Here is a 22,401-nt window from a genome sequence, read left to right on the forward strand (position 1 = left end):
TGGCTTCCCGCGGGGGCCTTGTGGGGAGACACGCGGTGGGCTGGGGCTTCCCGTGTGGCTGGCTGTGGGGGACGTGCCTCGGGCTGGAAGCAGACGCTCCCTCGGGGACTCTGGCTGGAACCCTTCCTGCCTCCTCCAGCCTCGCCTAGCGAGGACCCACCCTCCTCGGCGTCCCTCGGTCTGGGGCCACGTCACTCCCGTGTCTGCCTCCGTCCACACCTGGCCTTCTCCCTGCGTCCCTGCCTTGCACGTGCTGTGCTTTCCATAAAGACGCCAGTCACACTGGATCAGGACCCACCCTGCTCCAAGTGACCTCCTCGGAGCTGGTCACATCCACCAAGACCCTATTTCCAAGTAAGGTCGCACCCTGAAGAGCCGGCCGTTCGGACCGGAACCTGTTCCTTTGGGGCTGGCATTCAGCCCGCGGGCCTCTCCTGGTCGCGGCCAGGCTCTGGGCGGCTATCCGTCAGCGAGGACCTCTTTGTGCGGAGAACACAGCCACAGCTCTGTGTCGGTGGCTCAGACACCACGTGTGGAGACACGTGTCTCTGGGATAAAGTCTAGGGCCTTAGTTCAGTGCTTCCTGAGAGCCACAGGCTTCAGTTCCAAGAGGGCTGCTGGCTGCACCCGGGGCCCTCCCTCCGGACGGGTGACGGCACAGCATGTCCTCCACGCCAGCCCCGACGCTGACAACACCACCAGGACAGGACGCTCTCCTCACGGCTTTCCAAGCGAGGAAGCGACCCGGCTCTGCGGCCAGTAATGTGGCCGTATCACAGAGGGACACTCTGGTGTGTGTCTCTGCCACCCGCCGGTCCCTCCCTGTGAGCCTTCCTGCTGTCTTGCGCAGCCGAGGTCGAAGGAGCCCCTGCGCTTGTGGACCATGTCCTCCTTGAGGCTGTGGCTCCCGCCTGGCTGTCCAGGCGGCGCCGGGTCAGCGTCCTGGGTGCTGACGATTCTCATGCGCGACCAAGAGAGGATCATCAAATGTCAGCTCTGGGTCTGAGCTGGGATGTAAAACTCCTGACGGAAGCAGCCGAGGTCCTGGGGTGCACACACAGGCTGGGACAAGTTAGGAATGTGTATGTCTGTTTTAGTGAGCTCTACACCCAACGTGGGGCTCAAACTCACGACCCCAGATCAAAAGTCACATGCTCTACAGACTGAGCGTGCCGGGCGCCCCAAATTACAAATATCTTGACACTGCTTAGGAGCTGACCTATGGACACGTGGCCACGGCATCGTCTCGGAGGAAACCTTGCCCACCTGGGTCCCTATGACGAGCCAGAAGTCAGCAGCTGCTGCCTTTGGGGTGGTGATAGGGACCAATGGGAAGGGGCGTGGGGACCTTTCCGGCGTGACGGAAATGCTCTGTTTCTTGTCGGAGGGCTGGGTCCCATGGGCACGTTCACGGCAAACACACTGAGCTGTGTGCACTGAAGATCTGTGCTTCACCGTGTGTCACACAGGAGCCATTCACGGCCCGGGGAGTCTTCTGCCTGCCCCTCCTGCTCTCGCTTCCCCGGCCTCACGCTGCCCCTGGCCCTCTGGCCACGGACCTCAGAACCCAGCCTGCTCCTTCCAAACTGTTCCAAAGGGTCCCTGCATCTTGGGCCACGGCACTGGCCTCAGCATCGGAGGACCCAAGGGCCAGGACACCAAGTCCTCGGTCAGACCTGCTGCAGGCGGGTACCCAGGCTGTCCCCGCAGACGGGATCACGGCACACAGCGACCCCCCGCAAGAGCTCCCCAGAGAAGGCCACAGCAGCAATGTTACACTACCCGTCTGTATGGCAGGATGTTCGAATGTGGGGCTTTTTGAGATCTCGAGAACTAAAGATACACAGCAGTGTCTGAGCACAGGGTCACCTCAGCTCTTTCAGGTGCTAGATTGGCCTCGTGGCACCGACAGACACAGGAAAGGAATAGGGCTGAGAAGACCGACCTCCCGTTGGGGTCTGTGTGGCCCTGTTCTCCCACGGCCACCGCTGAGGGAAGGCTCAAGCAGGCTGCTGTGTTCCTGGGGGGGCTCCGGGAGGACGGCGCTGGCACTGACCCGCACCTCCTTCTCGGGAAGGAGGCCTCGTGTCCTCAATGCCTGCACGGCCTGGTCTCTCTCCAGCGTCAAGGCCTTGAGCACCCCCTCCTGGTCACGCAGTGTCCGCTCCGTCTCCTGGAGCTTCGCAGAGGCCTGGGGAGAGACGTGGGACTCAGTGCCCGCTGGGAGGGTTACAAAGCAGCAGCCGACTCTCAGGTCCTTCCTGGGGAGCAGAGAGCAGGCGCCCGAGTGAGCAGCACCCGGGCCCAGGACCACGTGGCGCACGGGCCTCAAGTGTGGCCCTCCCAGCACCAGTTAGGGGAACAGCTCGTGCAGTAAGAACCAAAGGCCGTCAAAGGCTGTGGGCAGGACAGGGACACCTTCGGCTACTCTAATCATCGTTACATGGCACGCTGCTCGGTGAGGCTCGGCATCTCCCAATCCCAACAACAATGTGGTCGCAGCCCAGAGCCCTCGTCCAGGAGCCACCGGGCGCTCCCAGGCCCTCCCAGTGCACGACAACACCCGACGAGCCTGGGGACGCAGACCTGATCCCGCGCCTCGCTCAAGGCCCGGATCAGGTCCTCGGCCTTGCGGTAGTGGTCCCTCTCCACGACGTCACAGCGCTGCCGCCAGTCCAGCTCTAGCTGCGCCTTCTCGCGCTCCAGGCCCCGCTGCCTCTCCTCGGCGGCGGACAGCTGCTGCTTGTACCTCGGGGACAGGACAAGCACGGAGGTTAGTGTCTTGCCCGTGAAGCAAAGGTGGCGGGCGGGGGGAGGGCGCCACACACTGTGGTCGGGACCCCCAGGCTGGCCCATTCCCAGGCACGTGCGGACACTCAGCATGCCGGGGGGGGGGGGACGCGCAGCCGGGAGGGGTCCCTGCAGCGTGGACACGGAGGGCAGGCTTGGGTTCCGACAGGAGCAGCCAGCAGGGACCCGAGCTCCAAGGAAGCCAGCGCCGCGGAAGACCAAACTCAGGAAGAGGAGAAGGGAGAAAGCCGACAAACTTGGGGGAGACGGAGAAGTGGTTCCAGCAGAGACATGTGAGACGGCTTCGGAGTGGCCGCCGGAGAGCTTGGAGCCACCGGAACAGAGAGATGGACCGACGCCCATCTCAGAGCAGGTCCAGGGAGATCAGAACCAAGCAAGCAAAGGAGAAGACCCAGCACAACCCGGGGAGACACGTGTCCTCGGACCAGACGGGCTCGCTAAGCGCTCATCCGGGGCCTACGGAGGTGCACGCGTAGACACCGCGCAGAGCGCTGGCCCGGGATGAGAAGCCTCGGGGAGACAGAGTGCAGGCCACAAGGGTCCCAGGCCTCTCATCGGACGCGTGGGGGCAACGCATGGTGGTGGCTCTGGACAGCCTCCCCCCAAGGGTGCCCGTGGTGTGCATGGTGGGATGGGCGTGCCCCTGACCAGATAAGGCCATGCAAGGCCCCGCCTTGCCCACGGGAGGGAGTTTCGCGCCACCCCGAGAAGCCACAGTGTCCGGCCCTGCAGACACCTCGGGGACTCAGGGGCACTGGAAAGGACCCCCCGCCAGCCTGAAGAGCCTGGAAGGAAGGGGCGGCCTGGCTGATGTCGTGGCCCCAGCCTAACGAGACCCTGTGCCGGGGACACAGCTAAGCCGAGCCAGACTCCTGACCACAGACACGGAGACAGTAAGTGGGTGTTGTTCAAGCCACTAATTAGCAGTGATTTGTTCCAGAGCAACAACAAAGTAACACACAACGGGTTCCAGATCCGACAGAAGGGGCGCCTGGGTCACTCAGTCAGGCATCTGCCCTTGGCTCAGGTCATGATCCCGGGGTCCTGGGATCGAGCCCCAAGTCAGGCTCCCTGATCAGCGGGGACCCTGCTCCTCCCTCTGCCGCGGCTCCCCCTGCTGTGCCCTTGCTGTCTCTGTCAAACACATAAATAAAATATTTTTAAAAACCCAGGGGAAAGCGATTTGGAATGTGGCATTCTAACCCAGGAAATCAGCACCGACACAGGAAGGCAGAGATGGGCATCCTCAGACACAAAAGCTCACAGCAGCGGGACAGGGTTTTGCAAATGTGGTGAAAGCCCACTTGTTTATTTCTTTAGGAGATTTATTTATTTTTGAGAGAGAGAGAAACACAGGCCGGTGAAGGGGCCGAGGGAGAGAGAGAATCTCGAGCAGGCTCCCCGCTGAGCACAGGGCCTGACGTGGGGCTGGATCCCATGACCCTGAGATCACCACCTGAGCGGAAACCAAGAGTCGGACGCTCCACCGGCTGAGCCCCAGGTGCCACCGGGTTGTTTATTTTTAAATGTGCACTGAAGCCCGTAGCTCTGTAGAATGTCAGGAAACGCCACAGCGCCGTCCCGTCACCACGACGTCCCGGGATGCCTGTGCTCCCTGCACGTGGGTCCCGTGGGGCAGGAGCAGACACAGAACGTGTTCTCTGTCCACAGCAGAAGTGAAATAAAATCAGTAACAGAAAGCTATCTGGAAATCTCAAAATGACGGGAAGCCTAGCAACACATTTCTCAACAGCCGCCGACCGGGGAAGAAATCACAAGGAAAATTACTAAGTATTTTTAACCGAATCCTATCAAAATTGGTGGACGGCAGCGAAGCAGTGTTCAGAAGGACACGCCCAGCACGAAATGCTTACGTGTCTCAGACAAGCAGAGCCAAGGCCCCGCCGTCATCAGCTCTGAAAAGAACATCCGGCGGAAGCCAGCGAAGCAGAAGGGTAAAGATGAGAGAGTGGGAGCCCGGAGAACGCCGGGAAGCGCTCTGAAAAGATCTGTAGAGCCGACCGACCTCCAGCGAGACTGACCCAGGACAGCAGAGGCGGCAGCGACAGGCCGCGCCCCAGGAGATGGACCCCAGGAGCCACTCCGGGCCCGTGAGGTCAGCAACGACGCGGAATGGGCAAACCCCCGAAAGACTTGAAGTCGCAGACTGACACAGAAACACAGAAAACCTGCAGCAAGCCTGCGGCGAAGCCGAAGGCGAGGTGCCCCCGGATGGCACGAGGCGGGGGGCAGGCTGTGGGGCTGGGGGTGAGGAGGGGGTGCCAGACGGCCGGGGCCGGTCTCAGTCTCGGCTGCGGGGGCAGCGGAACAGGCACAGGCCGGTCAAGACTCGCCGACCGCACGGCAGAAACAAGTGCGTCTCATGACATTTCAGTGGCCCGAGAAGGCAAGTGTGTTCTTGACTCAAGCATTCCCTCGGCCTGGTGACAGCAGCAGCCGCCCCGGAGACCGGAAGCAGCGACTGTCCCTACAGGCCCGAGCAGCAGGAACGCTGCCGTGTGCCTGCGACAGAACCGAGCCCACTCCCATGGCCTTCTCTGGCCGCACTCCGTCACCTGTCCCCTCGCGCCCCCTCACGGCCCGACGTTCCTGTTCTTCCGGGTTTTCCTGTCTTTCTCCCCCAGTGGGCTATGAGGCCAGGCCTGGACTCGGTTCCCTCTTGTTCCCCTAGTGCCAGAACGGCACCGGGCCCAAAGGAGGCACACCGTGGAAAGACCCCTTGGGGAAGCTGTGGGACAGTCACCTTCCAATGTCTTGCTGACATCTGGCCAGATGTGCCTTGAGTTCCACTGCCTCTGCCTGCAGCGACTGAATCTGGAGGTCCTTGGAGATCATCTCCTTGGACAGCTCAGCGATCTGGGCGTCCCAGCCGGATCTTAGAGCCAACGCGTCTTCCCGAAGTCTGCACAAAGAAGGGAGGACGCGGGAATGCAGTGTGGCGCTCGCTCGAGCTTTCTTTTCCCCGGTGCCCCCAACGCGCACACCCCCCCGCACGCGCACGCCGCCCTCGGAGGAAGTCTGCACGCCAGCATCTCCCCGTCAGGGTGGGGCCTTCCTCACCCAGACGAGGAAACGGTCCCACCCGAGCAGAAGCACCTGCCCACCCATCCCGCCGACCCAGCTGCCCACTGAACTACGACACGCTACGTCCGTGCCAGCCGTGCAGGGCAGACGTGAGCCACGGGGTGGTGCCGCTGGGCTCACCGGTGCCACGCCTCACGCAGCCCTCTACGTCGGGACACAGGTTTGCAAATTCCACAGTGACATGAGCTTGTACAGAAACCCCTCCTCCACCTGGCAGAATTCCCCAAACTTGGATAATGTCTCCAGAATAAAAACCCTAGAGTAGACACCTAGAGCTGCTGCCCAGGGAAGTCGTAGTGCTGACAGCACCGGAGGCCCCTGGGGTTCACTCTGCCCACAGCCCAGTCATCAAGGAAGAGGCACTGGGCCGCCCCCTCCGGAGGAAAGCAAGCCTGGGGGGCAAGAGTCTAGTCTCGGAGCCCTGCTGCCTGAGGCACCACAGGTGTCTCAGAGGACGAGGAAGGTCCGTCAACACAGAGTTCTAGCTTGACTCTTAGCCACCGGAAAAAGACCATTTTTCTTCATATGCTTTCAACAAATTATTTCTGGAACGAAGCATACAAACTCACCCTGACCTCTACCTGCTCTAACGTCAGGAAGGGCCACACAAGTGGGGCGCCTGGGTGGCTCCGTGGGTTGAGCCTCTGCCTTCGGCTCAGGTCATGATTCCAGGGTCCTGGGATCGAGCCCCTCATCGGGTTCTCTGCTCAGCGGGGAACCTGCTTCCCCCTCTCCCTCTGCCTGATTCTCTGCCTACTTGTGATCTCTGTCTGTCTCAAACAAATAAATAAAACCTTAAAAACAATAAAGTAAAATAAAGGAAGGGCTGCACGAAGTTGGAAGCTTCAGTACACACCCAGGTAAGACGGCATGCAGGCACTAGGAGCTGGTCTGAAGTGAGATGTAGCTTCAAAATTTAGCACCCCAAAATGCAAAATATCTCCATATTCATTTTTTTCAGGCAAAAATTACTAGTTCTTATTCTGCTTACTTGTTATTGATGCAACATGTGATTGGCTTAAACAGTCTCCCCTCTCTTGTTGGGCCTTCACTGTGGCCCCACGGGTGGGTCAGTCATGACTATGTTGCAGGTGACCCGGCGACAGAGAACACAGACGGGTTCTCACAAAGCCTCTCGGGGCCACAGCCGCTCTCCTGGGGCATTCACGACCTACTGGCCTCAGGAAGATTATCACAAATACGCCCAAAGAAATAGATCAAAATATGGGGTGTTTCTGTCACTGGTTTTCAAGCAGCACCTGCTTAGTAGGAGAAGACACAGACTGTCCTGGGCACGGTGGCCCCAGGCCGCACCCGTGTCCCAGGCCACTCGGAGCACCAGTGAGGAGCACAAGGACAGACACGTCGAAAGGAAAGAGCAGGTGGGAGGAGGCCGGCCCAGGGCCTCAGATGAGGAGGTCCTGCGGATGCGGCCGGCACCGCGAGAAGGGCCCACGCAGAGCCTCGCAGCCCGTGTGCCCATCAGACTGTGTCACTTCTGCGTCTCCAACTGCTGCTGCTCGTGTTGAACAGATCGAACACGACCGTGCGTCCAATCTAAGGAAAGCTTCCCGAAGGAGCGCTAGCTTCCCGGTGCTGCACAGTTGTAAGAACCATCTTCCCCGACGGAGACGTAACTGGGCAGGGCACCCTCCCTAGAACGCAGCCCAGCTCATTCCCCAAACAGACAGGAAAAGCCAGTTGCTAGGCACGGTGAACACTGGCCAATGGCCGATTTAGCTGGCTTGATCAGACAGTGTCAGTAAACACGGCTTCTCCAAGTACCAGAGACGAGTCCAATCCCCAGTTCCGTCCCCAGAGGTTCTACACGCCAGCTCGCCTGCCCAGACACTGCCCATGGAGCCCGCCGGCCTGCATGTACACCGTGTGCAGTGCAGTTAGCACAACTGCTCACAGTCATGCCTGGCTGAGACGCTGGGAAGAAAATTCCGGTTAAGAAGAAACCAGTGGAGGCGCCTGGGTGGCTCAGTGGGTTAAAGCCTCTGCCTTCGGCTCAGGTCACGATCCCAGGGTCCTGTGATCGAGCCCCGCATCGGGCTCTTTGCTCGGCGGAAAGCCTGCTTCTCCCTCTCTCTCTGCCTGCCTTTGCCTGCTTGTGATCTCTGTCAGATAAATCAATAAAATCTTTAAAAAGAAGGAGGAGGAGGAAGAGGAGGGGGGGGGAACCCCACCAGTGGAATACTACGCAGCCATCAAGAAGAAAGCAGTGGAATACTACGCAGCCATCAAACCCCCTGAAATCCTGCTTTTTGCAAAGACTCAGATGGAACTAGAGGCTGTTAGGCTGAGCGAAGTCAGTCAGAGAAAGACAGTTATCATGTGATCTTACTGACAACGAGGAGTCTGAGAAACGAGACAGAGCAGCCAAGGGGAAGGGAAGGAAAAACAAAACAAGACGAAATCAGGGGGAGACAAACCGTAAGACACCCTCAGTCACGGGAAACAGACCGAGGGTGGCTGGAGGGCCGGGGCTGGGGGCCGGGGGCACTGGGTGACGGGCACTGAGGGGGACACGGGATGCGACGAGCAGCCGACGCGTCACTGACCTCTGTCCCTGCAACTGACAGTTCACTCGGTGTAAATTAATTGAATTTAAATAGAAAAATAAAGTTTGGGGCGCCTGGGTGGCTCAGTGGATTAAGCCGCTGCCTTCGGCTCAGGTCATGATCTCAGTGTCCTGGGATCGAGCCCCGCATCGGGCTCTCTGCTCAGCGGGAGCCTGCTTCTCTCTCTCTCTCTGCCTGACTCTCCGCCTACTTGTGATTTCTCTCTCTGTCAAATAAATAAATAAAATCTTTAAAAAAAAAAAAAAAGAAAAAAAAAAAAAGAAAAATAAAGTTAAAAAAAAAAGAAACTGGTTGTTGAGAAATCGGAATCCTTGTGCAGAACAGTGCATCCGCTGTGAAAACGAGTCTGGCAGCTCCTCAGAAGGGGTACCCGGGGGCTCTAGGTCCGTTGAGCCTCTGCCTTCAGCTTAGATCCTGGACTCAGGGTGCACGTCAGGGTCCCTGCTCAGCGTGGAGCCTGCTTCTCCCTCTCCCTCTGCTCCTCCCGCTTAACTCTCATGGTTTTGGACAAATGAATAAATAAAATCTTTAAAAAAGTCAAGCGCAGATTTACCGTACGACCAACAATCCATCTTCCGGGTGTCCCCCGCACCCCAGTGAACAGGCACCCGCACACCCACGCTCGCGGCAACACTGTTTACGACAGCCACGAGGTGGAAACAACCCAAGTGTCCGCTGACAGACGAATGGGTACAGACAGTGCGGTCCAGCCAGGCAGCCGGGAAAGGAAGGACGCCCTGTCCCCTGCCCCAGCACGGGTGGACCCAGGAGGCGCCACGGCCAGTGGAATACGCCAGTCGCCGAAGGACAGACACTGCAGGATCCCACCCAGATGAGGGACCGAGAGTCATCGACGTCCTGGAGACAGTGTGGACGGTGGGTCCCAGGAGGTGGGGGAGGGGAACGGGAGGGGACATTTGGCAGCCGTACGATGCAGCCAGCTGTGCACTTTAAACGGCCAAGATGGTGAATGTCACACGCTGCACACTGTACAACCGCATACGTCCGCACGCACGCACACACGGCGCGGTCTGAAGACGCGACGTGGAGAAGGACCAGAGACCAAACCCCCCCGGGCCGCGGCGGGCGCCACCAGCCGCCAGGCCCTCCCGCGCGCGCTCACCTGTCCAGGGCGGCGTCCTTCTCCCTCAGCGTGTCCCCCTGCCTCCACTCGGCCCGGCGCAGCTGCAGCTCGAGGGCCTCACAGTGGGCCTGCAGCTCCCGGGCCCGGGCCTCCAGCGCCTGCAGCTGCTCCGCGTGGGCGCCCTTCGCAGCCGCCAGCGCCGCGTCCCTCTCCCTGGCCAGACGGTCCAGCTCCTCGTGCCTGGAACACAGGCAGGTGTCACAGCGGCGCAGGGCCCCGCTCGGTCCCCAGACCACACATGCCTCTCCCGTGCTCAGGGGCTGCAATCCCAGGACCTGAGCCGTGGCGCATCCCGCCCGGCCACTGCTCAGGCAAACGCTGGCTCAAGGGCTCTTAGAGGCCGGGTCCCTGGGCGACTCTGGAGCTGACGCCCCCAGAAGACAGACGGCAGCGACAGGGGCTCTGGTCAAGCAGTGCTACTGATGCCCCCACCAGCTTTCCTACTGGCCCCTGAAAGCAGGGCACAGCTCAGCAGCCGTCTGTCACCCAGAACCCTAAGGCTGTCCCTGTGACTGGGGACCGCAGGACGCTGGCTGCTTTTCTTTTTTTTTTCAAGATTTTATTCATTTATTACAGACAGAGATAATGCAGGCACAGGGGAGCTGGAGAGGGAGAAGCAGGTTCTCCACTGAGCAGGGAGCCTGGCGTGAGGCTCGATCCCAGGACCCCGGGATCATGACCTGAGCCGAAGGCAGACGCTGAGCGACGGAGCCCCCAGGTGCCCCTTCCATTAGCATTCTTCAGTGAGATGGTGCAGCCTTCTTCAACGAGGTCACATTGGCATACTTCTCACTCTAATTACAGTCGAGCTTCACCTCACCCACGCTGCGAACTGCTCCGTGTTCTCTACCCTCCGCCAGCAAACACACGAACGCGTGCTGGCGTCCGGCAGCACAGGCCTTTCCCTCGTGGGACCGCGAGGAGTCCGATCACAACGGCTGGGGAAGGAGCAGACTCACTTCCGAGCCGCACCGCGCGGCGGCTGTCCAGTGGCTCTCAGAAGGCCGACCCCGACGCCGGGCTGGGAGGCTTGCCCTCCGTCACCAGGGTCCACTGGTGCCACTCGCGCCACCGCACTGTCGCACAGGCCGTCCGACGTGAAGCATCGGGAAGCGCTCTAGCGTGTCACGTGTATTAGCACCAAATGGTCCTAACCTAGAGCACGTGGGTGCGCTTTTCAAGGTGTGCTCTGGGATTCCCAGTGTTTTGACAATTCTTCTCCAAACACGCGCAGACCCGCTGGGCCCGAGACGGAGTGAGAGGCTCTCGCAGAGCGCCCTGACCGGCTAACAGTCTCCCAGCGAGGCAGGGAGGCAGCACTGTCCCTTAAATGGAAACTGAAGCCGCGAGCCTGAGGTTTTAGGGAGAAATGGTTAAGCTTGTGACAAAATTAAAAGCATCTTACTGTATACACATCACGCTGGCGAATGTGTTCTCTGAGTCACAACCTTCCAGTTTCCCAGCTTCTCAGGACGAGGGGTCCCCACGCTGTCGCTAAGTAGAAGGGCACCAGGTGTACGTAGTTACGGAGTAAGCCTCAGAAAAGCCAAACTTCGGGGAACAGCGAACATGAGTGATCTGCCCACGGAGCCGGGCACCACCGGCTCTCTGCTCCCAGGGCGGCCGGCAGACACGTGACCTAGTCACGCTGGGGAGCAAGGCCAGCAGGCGGCTCCTGGCACAGAACTGGAAGGTGTTCAAAGCCCAGGGGATGCTGCCAGAGAGTCCCCCAGCTGCCCTCTGGCCGTGCGTGGGACGAGGTGAGCAGCCCCACTCGGGGGCTTGCAAACTGATGTGGGGACCCTCTCCTCCCCGTGAGGGGAGCATTCCTAAGGAGACTTACACTTAATCACTGAATGTTATAGTGTGGTAGACTGTTTTGTAAAGTATGTGCCAATAATCATCAGAATACCTTCACTTAGAAACCTTTTAGAAGGGGCGCCTGGGTGGCTCAGTGGGTTAAGCCGCTGCCTTCGGCTCAGGTCATGATCCCAGGGTCCTGGGATCGAGCCCCGCATCGGGTTCTCTGCTCAGCGGGGAGCCTGCTTCCCTCCCTCTCTCTCTGCCTGCCTCTCTGTCTACTTGTGATCTCTCTCTGTCAAATAAATAAATAAAATCTTAAAAAAAAAAAAAAAAGAAAGAAACCTACTCATTTCACTACGCCGTGACAATCAGATTCCTGATTTTGGCTCAGTTCACGACCCCCGGGTCCTGGGGAGGAGCCGCATCAGCAGCTGCTGGACATTCTCTCCCTCTGCCCCTCCCCCTCACAGGTGCACGCTCACTCGCTCTCTAAGATAACTCAATCTTTTAAAAAAGAGTGACCAGTTTTACTTCTTTTTTGTTTGCGCACCGAATGTGGGGCTCAAACTGACGACCCCGAGAACCAGAGTCATGTGCTCCAACGGAGCCAGCCAGACACCCCTGAACAGTTTTGCTTCTAAATGTCAATATTTACAATATGCGAAAACTGTACTCTGCAACTATTTCAGTTCATGGCTCTGTCGGCGGTGTGTGGCTCTTGATCTCGGGGTGAATTCAAGCCTCATGTGGGATGCAAACATTACTTAAATAAATGAACTTAAAAGGAAAAAGGCTCTAGCTGTGGGCATGAAGAGGAACGCTGTCTGTCGCCACCGGCCCGTGTGGGTCTGAGCCGGACCACATCGTGCTGGGTCCATGGCGCCCCCGTGTCCCTGGCAGAGGCACGAACACCACGTCCGCCCCCGCTCCCGCAAGCCGGCCTGGCCGAGGCGAGCACAGGCCGATGGCGTCTGCACAGTGGCCGGGAAGGCAGCTCCCAGCTCTGGCCTGACGACGGGTGAAAAGGCCGTAGACAGTCTGTAAAGCTCTTCTCCTCAGGGTGCGCACACCACCCAAACATCCCAGCCGGAAAACCCAGAAGTGCCCCAGACGGCCCACGCTCCACCACCCTGCACCGTTCCCGGTACCACGCAGCCTCACAGCCACACCTGGTGCTTCCCAGAAAAGGAAGTGGGCAACTCCCGTGGCACGTGGAATGGTGCACACTGCCCCCCCAACCCCGGGGCTCTCAGGGGCCCACCTAACCCCGGGCCAGGGCTTCTCCCGAGGCCACACGCTCCCACATGCCCGCCCTCCCCCAGGAGTGTGCCTTGTGCCCTCACTCAGCCCCCCCATCCTGCAGGCCTCGCACGCCTCAGCCCGGACGGGCCACCACGGGCTCGCTCAGGGTCCCCGCCTGGGGGGTGCCGTGCCAGCTACAGGCTGGGCATCCCGACACCCCAGTGCAGGGCGTGCGGCCGGTCCTGAGGGACGAGATGAGCATCTCTGCAGGAAGGGGTTTTTGGGGAAGGTACAGCCCGGAGAGCGGGAGCGCTTTGCCAGGATAACGTAGAAATGAAAGGCGACTATCACCAAAGTAACCTTTGTTGCTGCGGCCTGAAACTAATGAACTGATTCATAAAACTGTTTTGTTTTTTTTTTCCGAGACAGCTCGTGCCTGCACTGGGACTGGGGGAGGGGCAGAGGGAGTCCCAGGCAGGCTCCATGCCCAGTGCCAGCCTGATGTGGGGCTCAATCTCACGACCCCACGATCATGACCTTGGACGAAATCAAGAGTCACATGCTTAACCAACGGGGCCAGCTAGGCGCCCCCCTGGTTAAAAAAGCGTTTATGTTTCAAAGTCTCAAAACACCAGGGCGCCCGCTGGCTCAGTCGGTGGAGGGTGCACCTCTGGGTCTCGGGGTCCTGACTTGAAGTCCCACGTTGGGTGTAGAGATCACTTAAAAATAAAACCTTGGGAAAACCTTTAAATAAAAAGTTTTTTAAAGACTAAAAAGCCTAAGTACACGCAGAAAATCCTGGACAGAGCACGGAAGCAGACCCAAAGCAGGGACTGCCTGCGGCCGGTGGGAGCCTCGGCCTGGCCCTGACCCCTCGCGGCCAGGCCGGGCCAAGCACTCACTTCCTCCTGGCCACCTCCTCTTCTTTCTTCCTGGAGAGCTGCACACAGTTCAGTCTGTCCTCTAAGTCCTTTATCCTAAAAAGGAGGAAATGTCACTGGGAAAAGCAGATGAGGGCCCCCCATGCCGGCCGACCGGCGGAAGCTCCCGGCCCGAGGAGGCAGGGGCAGGCAGGCGCGGCTGCGCACCGGGCGTCCTTGGCGGCGGCCACGTCCCTGAGCTCGCGGTCCCTGCGCCGCAGCTCGTCCTCCAGCCCCGCGCCGGCAGCCTCCGCGCTCCGCAGCGACTCCGCGGCCTGGGTGGCTGCCTCCTTCACAGCCGCCAGCTCCTCGTTCAACACTTTCACCTTCAAGAGATGAGGAATTCAGGAAGAGGCTGGGCCTGGAACCGAGCCGTGAGGAGGAAACGACACGGAGCCGCGTATCGCAGGCGTGGTGCGACCGCGGCTCGGTTCTCAAACGCGCTTTCTGGGCTCAGGCTCCACGGCCGTGAACTGCGGCCCCGGAAGGGCTGCAGCGCCCTCCTCGCTGGTGCGTGGAAGCTGCCCTGCCCTCCAGGGCAGGTGTGCAGGGGGTCTGGCCCGCTGGGCAGAGGGAGGTGGGGCAGGGCCCATCCCACTGTGGAGCTCGGGACGCGGCCCCGCTGCGGTCCCGCTGGCCCTCTCCCCACCGGCTCTCACAGGTCCCCGAGGCCTCCTGAGGATCACTGCAGGGCTCCTCCAGGAGTGCGGTCAGGTGCACTGATGCACGAGGCCAGACGGGGCCCGAGACGATGTGGAGCACTGGTGTCCCTGCCAGGACGTGAGGGCGGGCTGGGGGCTGCCCGGCCCGCGCCAGTCACGGGAACCGGCCAGGGTTCCCGGGCCCTCTGGCTGGCCCAGCACTGCCCTGGGACTGTAGCATTGTGGGGAGGCCGGAGGCCTGTGGGAGGGGCCCTTCCTGACTGCGGGGCTGGGGTTGCTCCTACGGACACCTGCTGGGCATGAAGCAGATGCAACCCTGGGGGTGGGGAGGTGGGGCAGTGCCAGGCCAGGAGTCCTCCCCTGCTTCCTCGGTCTGGCACAGCCTCCCACTTCCTCAGAGCTGGCCCTGTGTCTGCACTAAAGTTCAGGCGTGCTGCTCGGTGACGGGCGCTCACTGTGGCCAGCTGCACAGGCTGCACGCAGGCCCTGACCGCCTGCCTGGCCTCCTCCGCTGCCAGTGCGGGACGAACAGCACCTCCCCAGAGGCTCCCGGTGCCCAGAGGACACACTAGTGACAGGCTGTCTGGATGGGGTTGGGGGGCACTTTATCCTGGGAGGGGTCCCTTCCCCAAGGCCGGGGACACCAGAGCCTGGCAGCAGCCCTCCTCTCCCTCAGGAGAAGGGCCATGTAGCAGGCACCACGGTGGGCATAACCCCTGGCCCCAGCACAGCAAGGGAGGCCTCTGTGTGAAGCCCACCTTCCTGCGGCCCAGCAGCGGCACCGGGTGTCTGGGGAGGGAGCGGTCATCGGCCAAAGGCTGTCCCCCACCTTGAGCTCATGAGTCGAGACCACGGTGCTCAAGCTGTCTGCCTGCTGGCGGAACCCGTGCTCCCGCTTCTGCATTTCCGACTTGAATTCCAGCAGCAGCTCCTGAAACAGAAGGGGCTGGTGGTGAGGGGGGCCATCAGCCCCAGCAGAGAAGCTCCCACAACGAGGACCCAGTGAGCGGGCCCGAAGCCGGCAGGACACCGAAGTCCCTGGAGGCAGAGGCACCCAGGAGTCACGTCCGCGTAAACCTCCAGGGGCTCCCGCAGCGTCCGAGCGCCGCGAGGGATTGCCCCAGGGCTGCCGGCAGTCTCTGCCGGGTGTCCACGGAGCCGCCGGGCCTGTCCGCTGGGCACACACAGATGAGGACCTGCTGGGGACCCGCGACAGAGGCCCCTGGGCCTGCTTACCCCACCCCCGCGTGGGAGATTTCCGGCGGATTCCAGCCGGTTCAAGCTGGGTGTCCAGGCCACGCCACGGCTCCCTGCCCGTCTCTCCGCCAGGAGCCCCATCCCACTCCTGCCGGGATGCTGACCACGGCCTGGCGAGCAGGCAGTCTCCAGAGTCTCGCCCCCCGCTGAATCTGCACACCCAGTACGTCAAGTGAGCACGAGAGCACTCAGCGTGCACCCACCAGGAGCGGGAACCACAGCCCACACCCGACCGCCCCGTTTCTCCTGGACTTTGGGTCGCCCTCCGGCCTCCCCCCCACTCTCTCTTCTCGGCCATCCCGTGCCCTCACATCCCTTCGCACCATCTACCTGGGCAGCGTGACCCTCTCTCCCGGGGTGCGGCCCCTCCAGGGGCGTCGGCCTCCTCACGGTGGCCTGGCTTCTCCCCGGACCACGGCCCAGCCGACCCTCCGGCCCTGCTTCATGCCCCCAGCCCCCCACCCCATGCGCTCCCTGCGCCGCCTGCTCTCTGTGGCTTCTTCCGGGTGGGAGGAGCCTCTGCCACCCCCCACGCCCCACGCGGCCTCACCGGGGGTCTGGAAGCTCAGCTCTGGCCTGGCCCGGGCCCACTGGGACTCTGAGGCTGGGGCTCCTCAACCCTGGGTACGCCGGGGAGTCTGCTCGGCTCAGATCTCCACTCCCATCACCTGGTTCCCACTGTTCTCAACTCCTAAGGGAACGGAGGCAGCTGAGGGCTGAGCCCTTGGCCACGGGCCAGGCTGCAGAGCACGTTCCAGTAACTTCCGGGAGAGGCCCGCTGAGCCTGGTCTCTGCAGGGCTCCCCCTCCACCCGTGCGTACGGACCCGAGGGCCCCGCGCCCACGCCTCACGGCCATCTGCTGTTCTTCCCTCCCGTGAGCTCCCAGGAGGTCTCGGCAACAGCTCCCACTATTGCTCCAGCCTCTGCTGGCCTTTCGCTCTGAAGTCCCCGCCCTGAGAAGCCACCAGGCCTTTTCCTCCACGGCCGACCCCTTCCTGGTTTCCACTGCAGGTTTCTGGAACGTGATTGCCGAACCGAACGCCCCGATTTATCCTCTACGTCTCTTAAATTTCTCCTACATGTTCTTTCTTATCTACATTCTGAATGTGTTTCTTTAAATATACGTTTAATTGTCCAATTCTTCCTTGTTTTGTGACCTAGCACCCGGTTCTTGGGTTATGGAGGCAGCACACATCTCTGGAGGCAGTAGCCACAGGAAGACCCCGCGATGGCCCCGAAAGCCTGCAAACCCGGGCAGCATGAGGCGAGGCTGGCCCTGTTCCCACCCCGGTGCAGACAGGCTCGAGTTCCCACCCGTGGCGAGAGCGGGGGGTCACGGGATGGCCAGCTCGCCTGCGACGGCTAGACCGGCGGGGACACCGGAGGCCAGCGTGGGCACACCTGCCTCCTCGCCCCAGAAACGGACACACGGCCGGGGGGCTTCAGGGTCACCGACCCGGGGTCATCATTCTTCCAGAGCCGTTTTCCCTTTAACTCGGCTTCCTTCCCACGCAGCCGGCGACTCTCAGATGTCTCTTGCCTCAGCTGCACGCTGCTATCCGAGAACCCGGCAAGAAAACGCTCGGGAACGTCAGCACATTAAATCACCTGCTGTTCATTCGATCCCGCTGAGGAAAGGAAAGGCCGGGCCCGGGACGGAAGATCGCCGAACCCACGTGTGCAAGGACTTGCTTCCGGAGCCCGCCGGCGCTCCTACACATCAGTACCCTGAAGACAGATCATCCACCTTGCGAGAAGGGCGGAGAAAGCGGATGGACACTTCCCTCCCAAAAAATATCTTAATGGCCAATGAGCACTTGAAAACATGTTTATGGGGGCGCCTGGGTGGCTCCGTGGGTTAAGCCGCTGCCTTCGGCTCAGGTCATGATCTCGGGGTCCTGGGATCGAGCCCCACATCGGGCTCTCTGCTCAGCGGGGAGCCTGCTTCCCCCTCTCTCTCTGCCTGCCTCTCTGCCTGCTTGTGATCTCTCTGTCCAATAAATAAATAAAATCTTTAAAAAAATTAAAAAACATATTTGTTAAATGAATGAAGAAACCAATCACCCCATTCCTCTGTCAGTGGCTTCTAATCCTGCGCTGCTAACCGATACAGAAGAAAACTTCCCTTAACCCCACAGCCTACTCACAGGTACGCTAAGAGCCAAACAGACGACTCTGTTCTCATCACCTTAAATTTCATTTTTCAAGAGAAAAGTCACTATCACCGTTGAATCACGTCTCCTGACAAGTCAATCATGGACACCAGAGCTCCGACCCGAGAGAGGAAACCGGCCCAAGGAGAGCAGGAAGCCGGGGAGCACGCGGGAGCCTCGTTCCGTCTCTGAAAGGGCAAGACGCGGCAGCGGGCCAGGCTCAAGCCAAGGGCAGGCCGCGCCCCGAGAACCGGCGCGGCTCACGCTGCTCCAGAGCCGTGCCGCACAAGTGCCACCCACGTTTCTAGCAGCCACTTCGGGTAGACCAGCAAAACTGCAGAGTTTCTGTCCTTCCAGAGGCAGGGCTGCCACGAGAAGCAAAGCCCCCCATGGCTGTGAGGGGATCCTTGACAGATACAGGGGCTTGAAGCTGGAACCAGCCCGAGTCACAGCAGAGACTGAGTCTGGACAGCCTGGGAAGCCCCACAGAGGCCTGGCCCAGCCACCCCAATTCCCCAGGGGTCACTGCGACCCTGGCTGCCCTTCTGACCCCTGGGGCCCTTCTGACCCTTCTGATGTTCCTGCACGAGTGACCCGGGGGCTGCCTGAGGAAACCTCAGCACTACCCAGCAAGCCATAAGGGTCCGGTGGTCACCCTGCTGCTCGGACCCCACTTAGTGCCCTGCCAACTGGGGCTGTTCCCAAAAGGCCCAGCTGCCCACAGCGGACGAGACTCATTAGTTCCGGCAAACTCCAGACCGTCCTCTGCAGACTTCACGAGCTGTCAGGGTGCTCCAAGCAGCCGCAGCGTCCCGAGCATGAATGTGGGGCTTCCCGAGAGGAAGGAAAGACTCTCCACGGGGCCTCAGCCTCCTCGCCTGTGCTCAGAGCACAGTGTCCCTGGGCCTTTCCACCCCGCCTGCACAAGGTCTCTCAGGAGACACGGTTCTGGCTCAGGGGCTGACACGGCACCACGGCGCAGCAGGCCAGGCGGCCGGGCCCCAGGCTACCCGCAGGACAGGTCTGTCCCTAACTGCTGCCCCAGCACCTGGAGCAGAGCCAACACGGCCAGGCACACCATCCGATCTGCCCCGCGGCACAGTCACCAAGAGACAGGGAACAAGCCCGGGGTTCAGTGCCGCGAGAACAGGCAGAAACAGGACACGGCGCAGGCTGACTTCCGGAGGAGTCCTTTCCCCGGTATCGTGAACAGGAGTCTAACACTATGCGGGAGGAGCCGGGATGGGGTTCAGGAAGCCCCAGAAGGTGCAACTCCGGCACACGGGTTGTTCTGAGCTGAAGGCGCTTGAGATCCTGCAGGCTCCGGAGAAACTTCTGTCCCGTTCTTAACCACAGAATGATCTAAACTGGGCGTGTTTCCCAGAATAAGGGTCCTTAGCAGAGACAAACGTTCTCTGTGCGGTGTGGCAAACATCTTTTTCTCTTCTACACACACGCACGCACGCACACCATCTATATACGTGTATGCTTCTTAAATACCGTCTATGTCCGGCATGGGGCTCGAACTCATGACCCTAAGACCAGGAGTTCCACGCTCTACCGACAGAGCCAGCAGGGCACTCCGGGCAGAACAAACATCCTCCTGCCCCACGCTGGCTCTCCTCACTGCCCCGAGGGGCCTGCCTTCCCTCTCCAGTGCCAGCCCCTGCCCCTTCCCCACGATTCTGACTGACACACAGACCTCACTCTGCCCGACTCTGGGGTTTGCACAGGTGGACTCCCCGAACACGCACCTAGTACATCAGACGTTCTCCCGCTCGCCTGCCTCACAGCGACCCGACTCAGCCCAGCCAGAAGGACCTCGAGGGGTAGCGCTCTTGCTCCCCGACAACGGCGACGCGGGGCTGGGGTAACAGTGGCTCAGAGCCTACACACTGGACTCCCGAGTCCGTCTCTGCCGTTCACTGAGGGCACCTCGGGCAGGTCGCTTCATGCCTCTGGGCTCGGCCCCCATCTGGGAAATTCGGATCGACACTGTGTCTCTGCAGTGAGCGGCATGGGGAGCTCCCCAGAGGCAGTTTCCACAAACACTGCGGCTGCTACGGAGGACGCAAGCTCGGCACGCGCTCAAAGGAGCCAGGGGGGCCCTGTCGCCCCGCCCCCGCACTCACACGGCTCCCCCACACGTGGACTCGGCCACAATGTGGTACCCTTCGACCACACCCCGCACGCCCACGTCCGTCACAAGTGCGGGCCGAGTCTCCGGGTCCGGGGGGCCTCTGGCGACAGGCTAGGCACTGCCTACAGGCCGACGCGTCTACACAGACGCCCAGGACAGCTCTTTTCTACAGTAAGTAACTCAAATTTTGATTTTCAAAACTTTCTCCTGAAATAAATAAGGGAGAAAACACGGACCCGTTGTGAGGAGAGAGAACACTGAAGGAGTTTCTAGAGACAGAGGTTTAGACGCCCACTGTCTCCCACCCGGCCGCCCCAGAATGGACACCTGCTCCAGTAGCTCAACTTTGATCCCAGGGACGCCGCACAGTTAACAAGAAGGCCGTCTTCTCCTCAACAACTTGGATTCCAAGTGGTGGGCAGGGCGGGCACCTGAGGGGCGACGCCAGAGCGCCCTACCTGCCTCTGCTGAGCTAGCTCGCCATGGAGCTCCGCGAGCTTTCTCTCCAGCTGCCGGTTCAGGCTTCCGTACTGTTCCCGCTGCTGGTCCATCTCGCTCTTCTTGTTGCTGTGCAAGCAGGGGTATGAAGACGAGTCAGATGCGTCTGCAGGCTGGGCCCTCGGGAGGCTTCGGTGGGACCTGCGTGCTACGCCACACGGGCGACTGCCTGCAGAGGAGCCTGAAATGGGGTCCAGAGTCTCCCAAGGCAATTCCCAAAGTGCCCAGGACACAAGCCCAAGTCACGGGTCACACTGAGAACAGGAAGGTCCCCACCCAAACGGGAAAAGGCAGTCAACACATGCTAACAGCAAGACGACACAGACACAGCTTTTCCAACAAGGGCTTTAAAGCAGCCATTATGTAAGACTTTGGTGCACTCTTAAATAAAAGAAATTAGAAACTCTCAGCAAAGGAAAACTTACAAAGAATCAAATTGAAATTGAGAACCAGGACGTACGACAACCAGACATGAGGCTCACCAGGGTGAGCCCAACAGCAGGACAAGCATGTCAACAGGACAGACCCAAGAGTCCATGAACCTGAAGCCAGAACAACAGAAACGACCCCAGCAAATGACAGAAACAGAGTGAAAACCAGGAGCAGGGCCTCAGGGAGCCGTGGGACAGTCACAGAAGCCGAACACTCGCGCCGCCGAGCCCCAGCACGGAAGGAAAAAGAGCGGCGCTGACGCGCACTTGAGGACACAACGGTTGGAAAGGTCTCAGCTTAGGGAAAAGGAGGAAGGGGGGGCACATGACATGAGAAGACACTTCCTAAGAATGATATAGAGCCTTTGAGGTCTCTCCAATGCAGCCGTGAGGAAGAAAACCAGTATCCCCCCGAGGGCAAGCTGGCCCACATGCCCCAACACGGCAAGCCCCTGCTTCGGACCTGCCACGGGCATCTCAGCGGGGGCGGGGGGTGAGCTGCGGAGCTGGGGAACGGCTAGGACGCCCACAGCCCTCCTGTGGGGGTCATGGAGCCCCGGCCCTGCTCCCGGCGACGCTGACCTTAGTTCAGCTCTGTATCTGTCTTCCCTGCGCCCCGGGAGGGTGGCACGGGGGTGAAGGCCACCAGCCACACTGCTCCCAGGAGCGACAGGCTGCCCGGCATCGGACCCGCGGCACCTGCACCGGCTCCTCGAACAGCTCGGGCTTCCAGGCTTCCTGAGGATGGTGGCACCTGGGACCCAGGAGCTGGGCCCGTGCGCTCTTACAGGCCACGCCGGGGGGGCAGAGGCTCAGAGCGGCCTGGTCCCGTGCCCACCAGGCCACCCCAGCGTACCCAGTCCGCCACAGGAAGGCTCCGGCCACAGAGAGGTGCCAATAGGCCCTGCGAACCCAGAACAGGCCGGGTAGCCACTTAGAAGGACGTGGCAGGGGCGCCTAGAGGGCTCAGTGGGTTGAGGCCTCTGCCTTCGGCTTAGGTCATGGTCCCCGGGGCCCTGGGATCGAGCCCCACATTGGGCTGTCTGCTCAGCAGGGAGCCTGCTTCCCCCGCTCTCTGCCTCTCTGCCTACTTGTGATCTCTGACTGTCAAATAAATAAATAAAATCTTAAAAAAAAAAAAAAGAAGAAGAAGGAATTGGCAGAACAGTGCAGGACGCAAAGAAAAGCCGGCCCCGTGGGTGGCAACTGCCCCAAGCCGATGTAGGCCGCATGCACAGGCCGCGTCTACGTGGGCAAAAAAGTGAGCCCTCCAGGGGAAGACAAAGCACCCCTCAGCAGCTTCTCCCTGCACCGGGCCGTCCTCAGGAAACAACGTCGTCCACAGGACCACCGTCGCCGGCGACACCTCACACCGGTGCTTTGAAGTGCACCTTGACAACATGAAACCTCAGGACCCCACTCTAAGTGGGATGCCGCCCGCCGCTCCGACGTCTGTGTGCTCACACGCACAGACACGCTCACGCACGTGCACACGCACACCAGAGAGACACACACCGACAGTTAATGTGACATCACAAACACACGCGCGGACATCAGGACAGTTTAAATGAAGCCCATGTTCTCTCGTCACCGAGGAGGGCGCGTGTGACATGAGGGCAGCCATCCTGTCGGGGGACCCAACAGGA

General features: G+C 60.6%; 1 protein-coding gene across 8 annotated transcripts in view; it reads right to left on the reverse strand.

The window, feature by feature from the left end:
* The window catches only part of CCDC57 (coiled-coil domain containing 57), a 92,892-nt gene that overhangs the window by 56,503 nt on the left and 13,988 nt on the right, over positions 1–22,401 (reverse strand). For 7 of the 8 annotated variants that reach the window (XM_032322108.1, XM_032322114.1, XM_032322113.1 and 4 more), the window contains 9 exons: positions 22,045–22,146; positions 20,285–20,393; positions 15,105–15,206; positions 13,782–13,939; positions 13,596–13,670; positions 9,628–9,828; positions 5,576–5,734; positions 2,587–2,749; positions 2,057–2,191 (listed from right to left, as the gene is read on the reverse strand). In XM_032322108.1, the coding sequence (XP_032177999.1) occupies positions 2,057–2,191; positions 2,587–2,749; positions 5,576–5,734; positions 9,628–9,828; positions 13,596–13,670; positions 13,782–13,939; positions 15,105–15,206; positions 20,285–20,393; positions 22,045–22,146 (1,204 nt within the window). Of the gene's footprint in view, positions 1–2,056; positions 2,192–2,586; positions 2,750–5,575; positions 5,735–9,627; positions 9,829–13,595; positions 13,671–13,781; positions 13,940–15,104; positions 15,207–17,141; positions 17,357–20,284; positions 20,394–22,044; positions 22,147–22,401 lie in introns of those variants that run through there. The other variant, XM_032322115.1, reaches the window with a different exon arrangement.

The sequence above is a fragment of the Mustela erminea genome, chromosome 18, assembly GCF_009829155.1.
Source record: "Mustela erminea isolate mMusErm1 chromosome 18, mMusErm1.Pri, whole genome shotgun sequence".
NCBI lineage: Eukaryota > Metazoa > Chordata > Mammalia > Carnivora > Mustelidae > Mustela > Mustela erminea.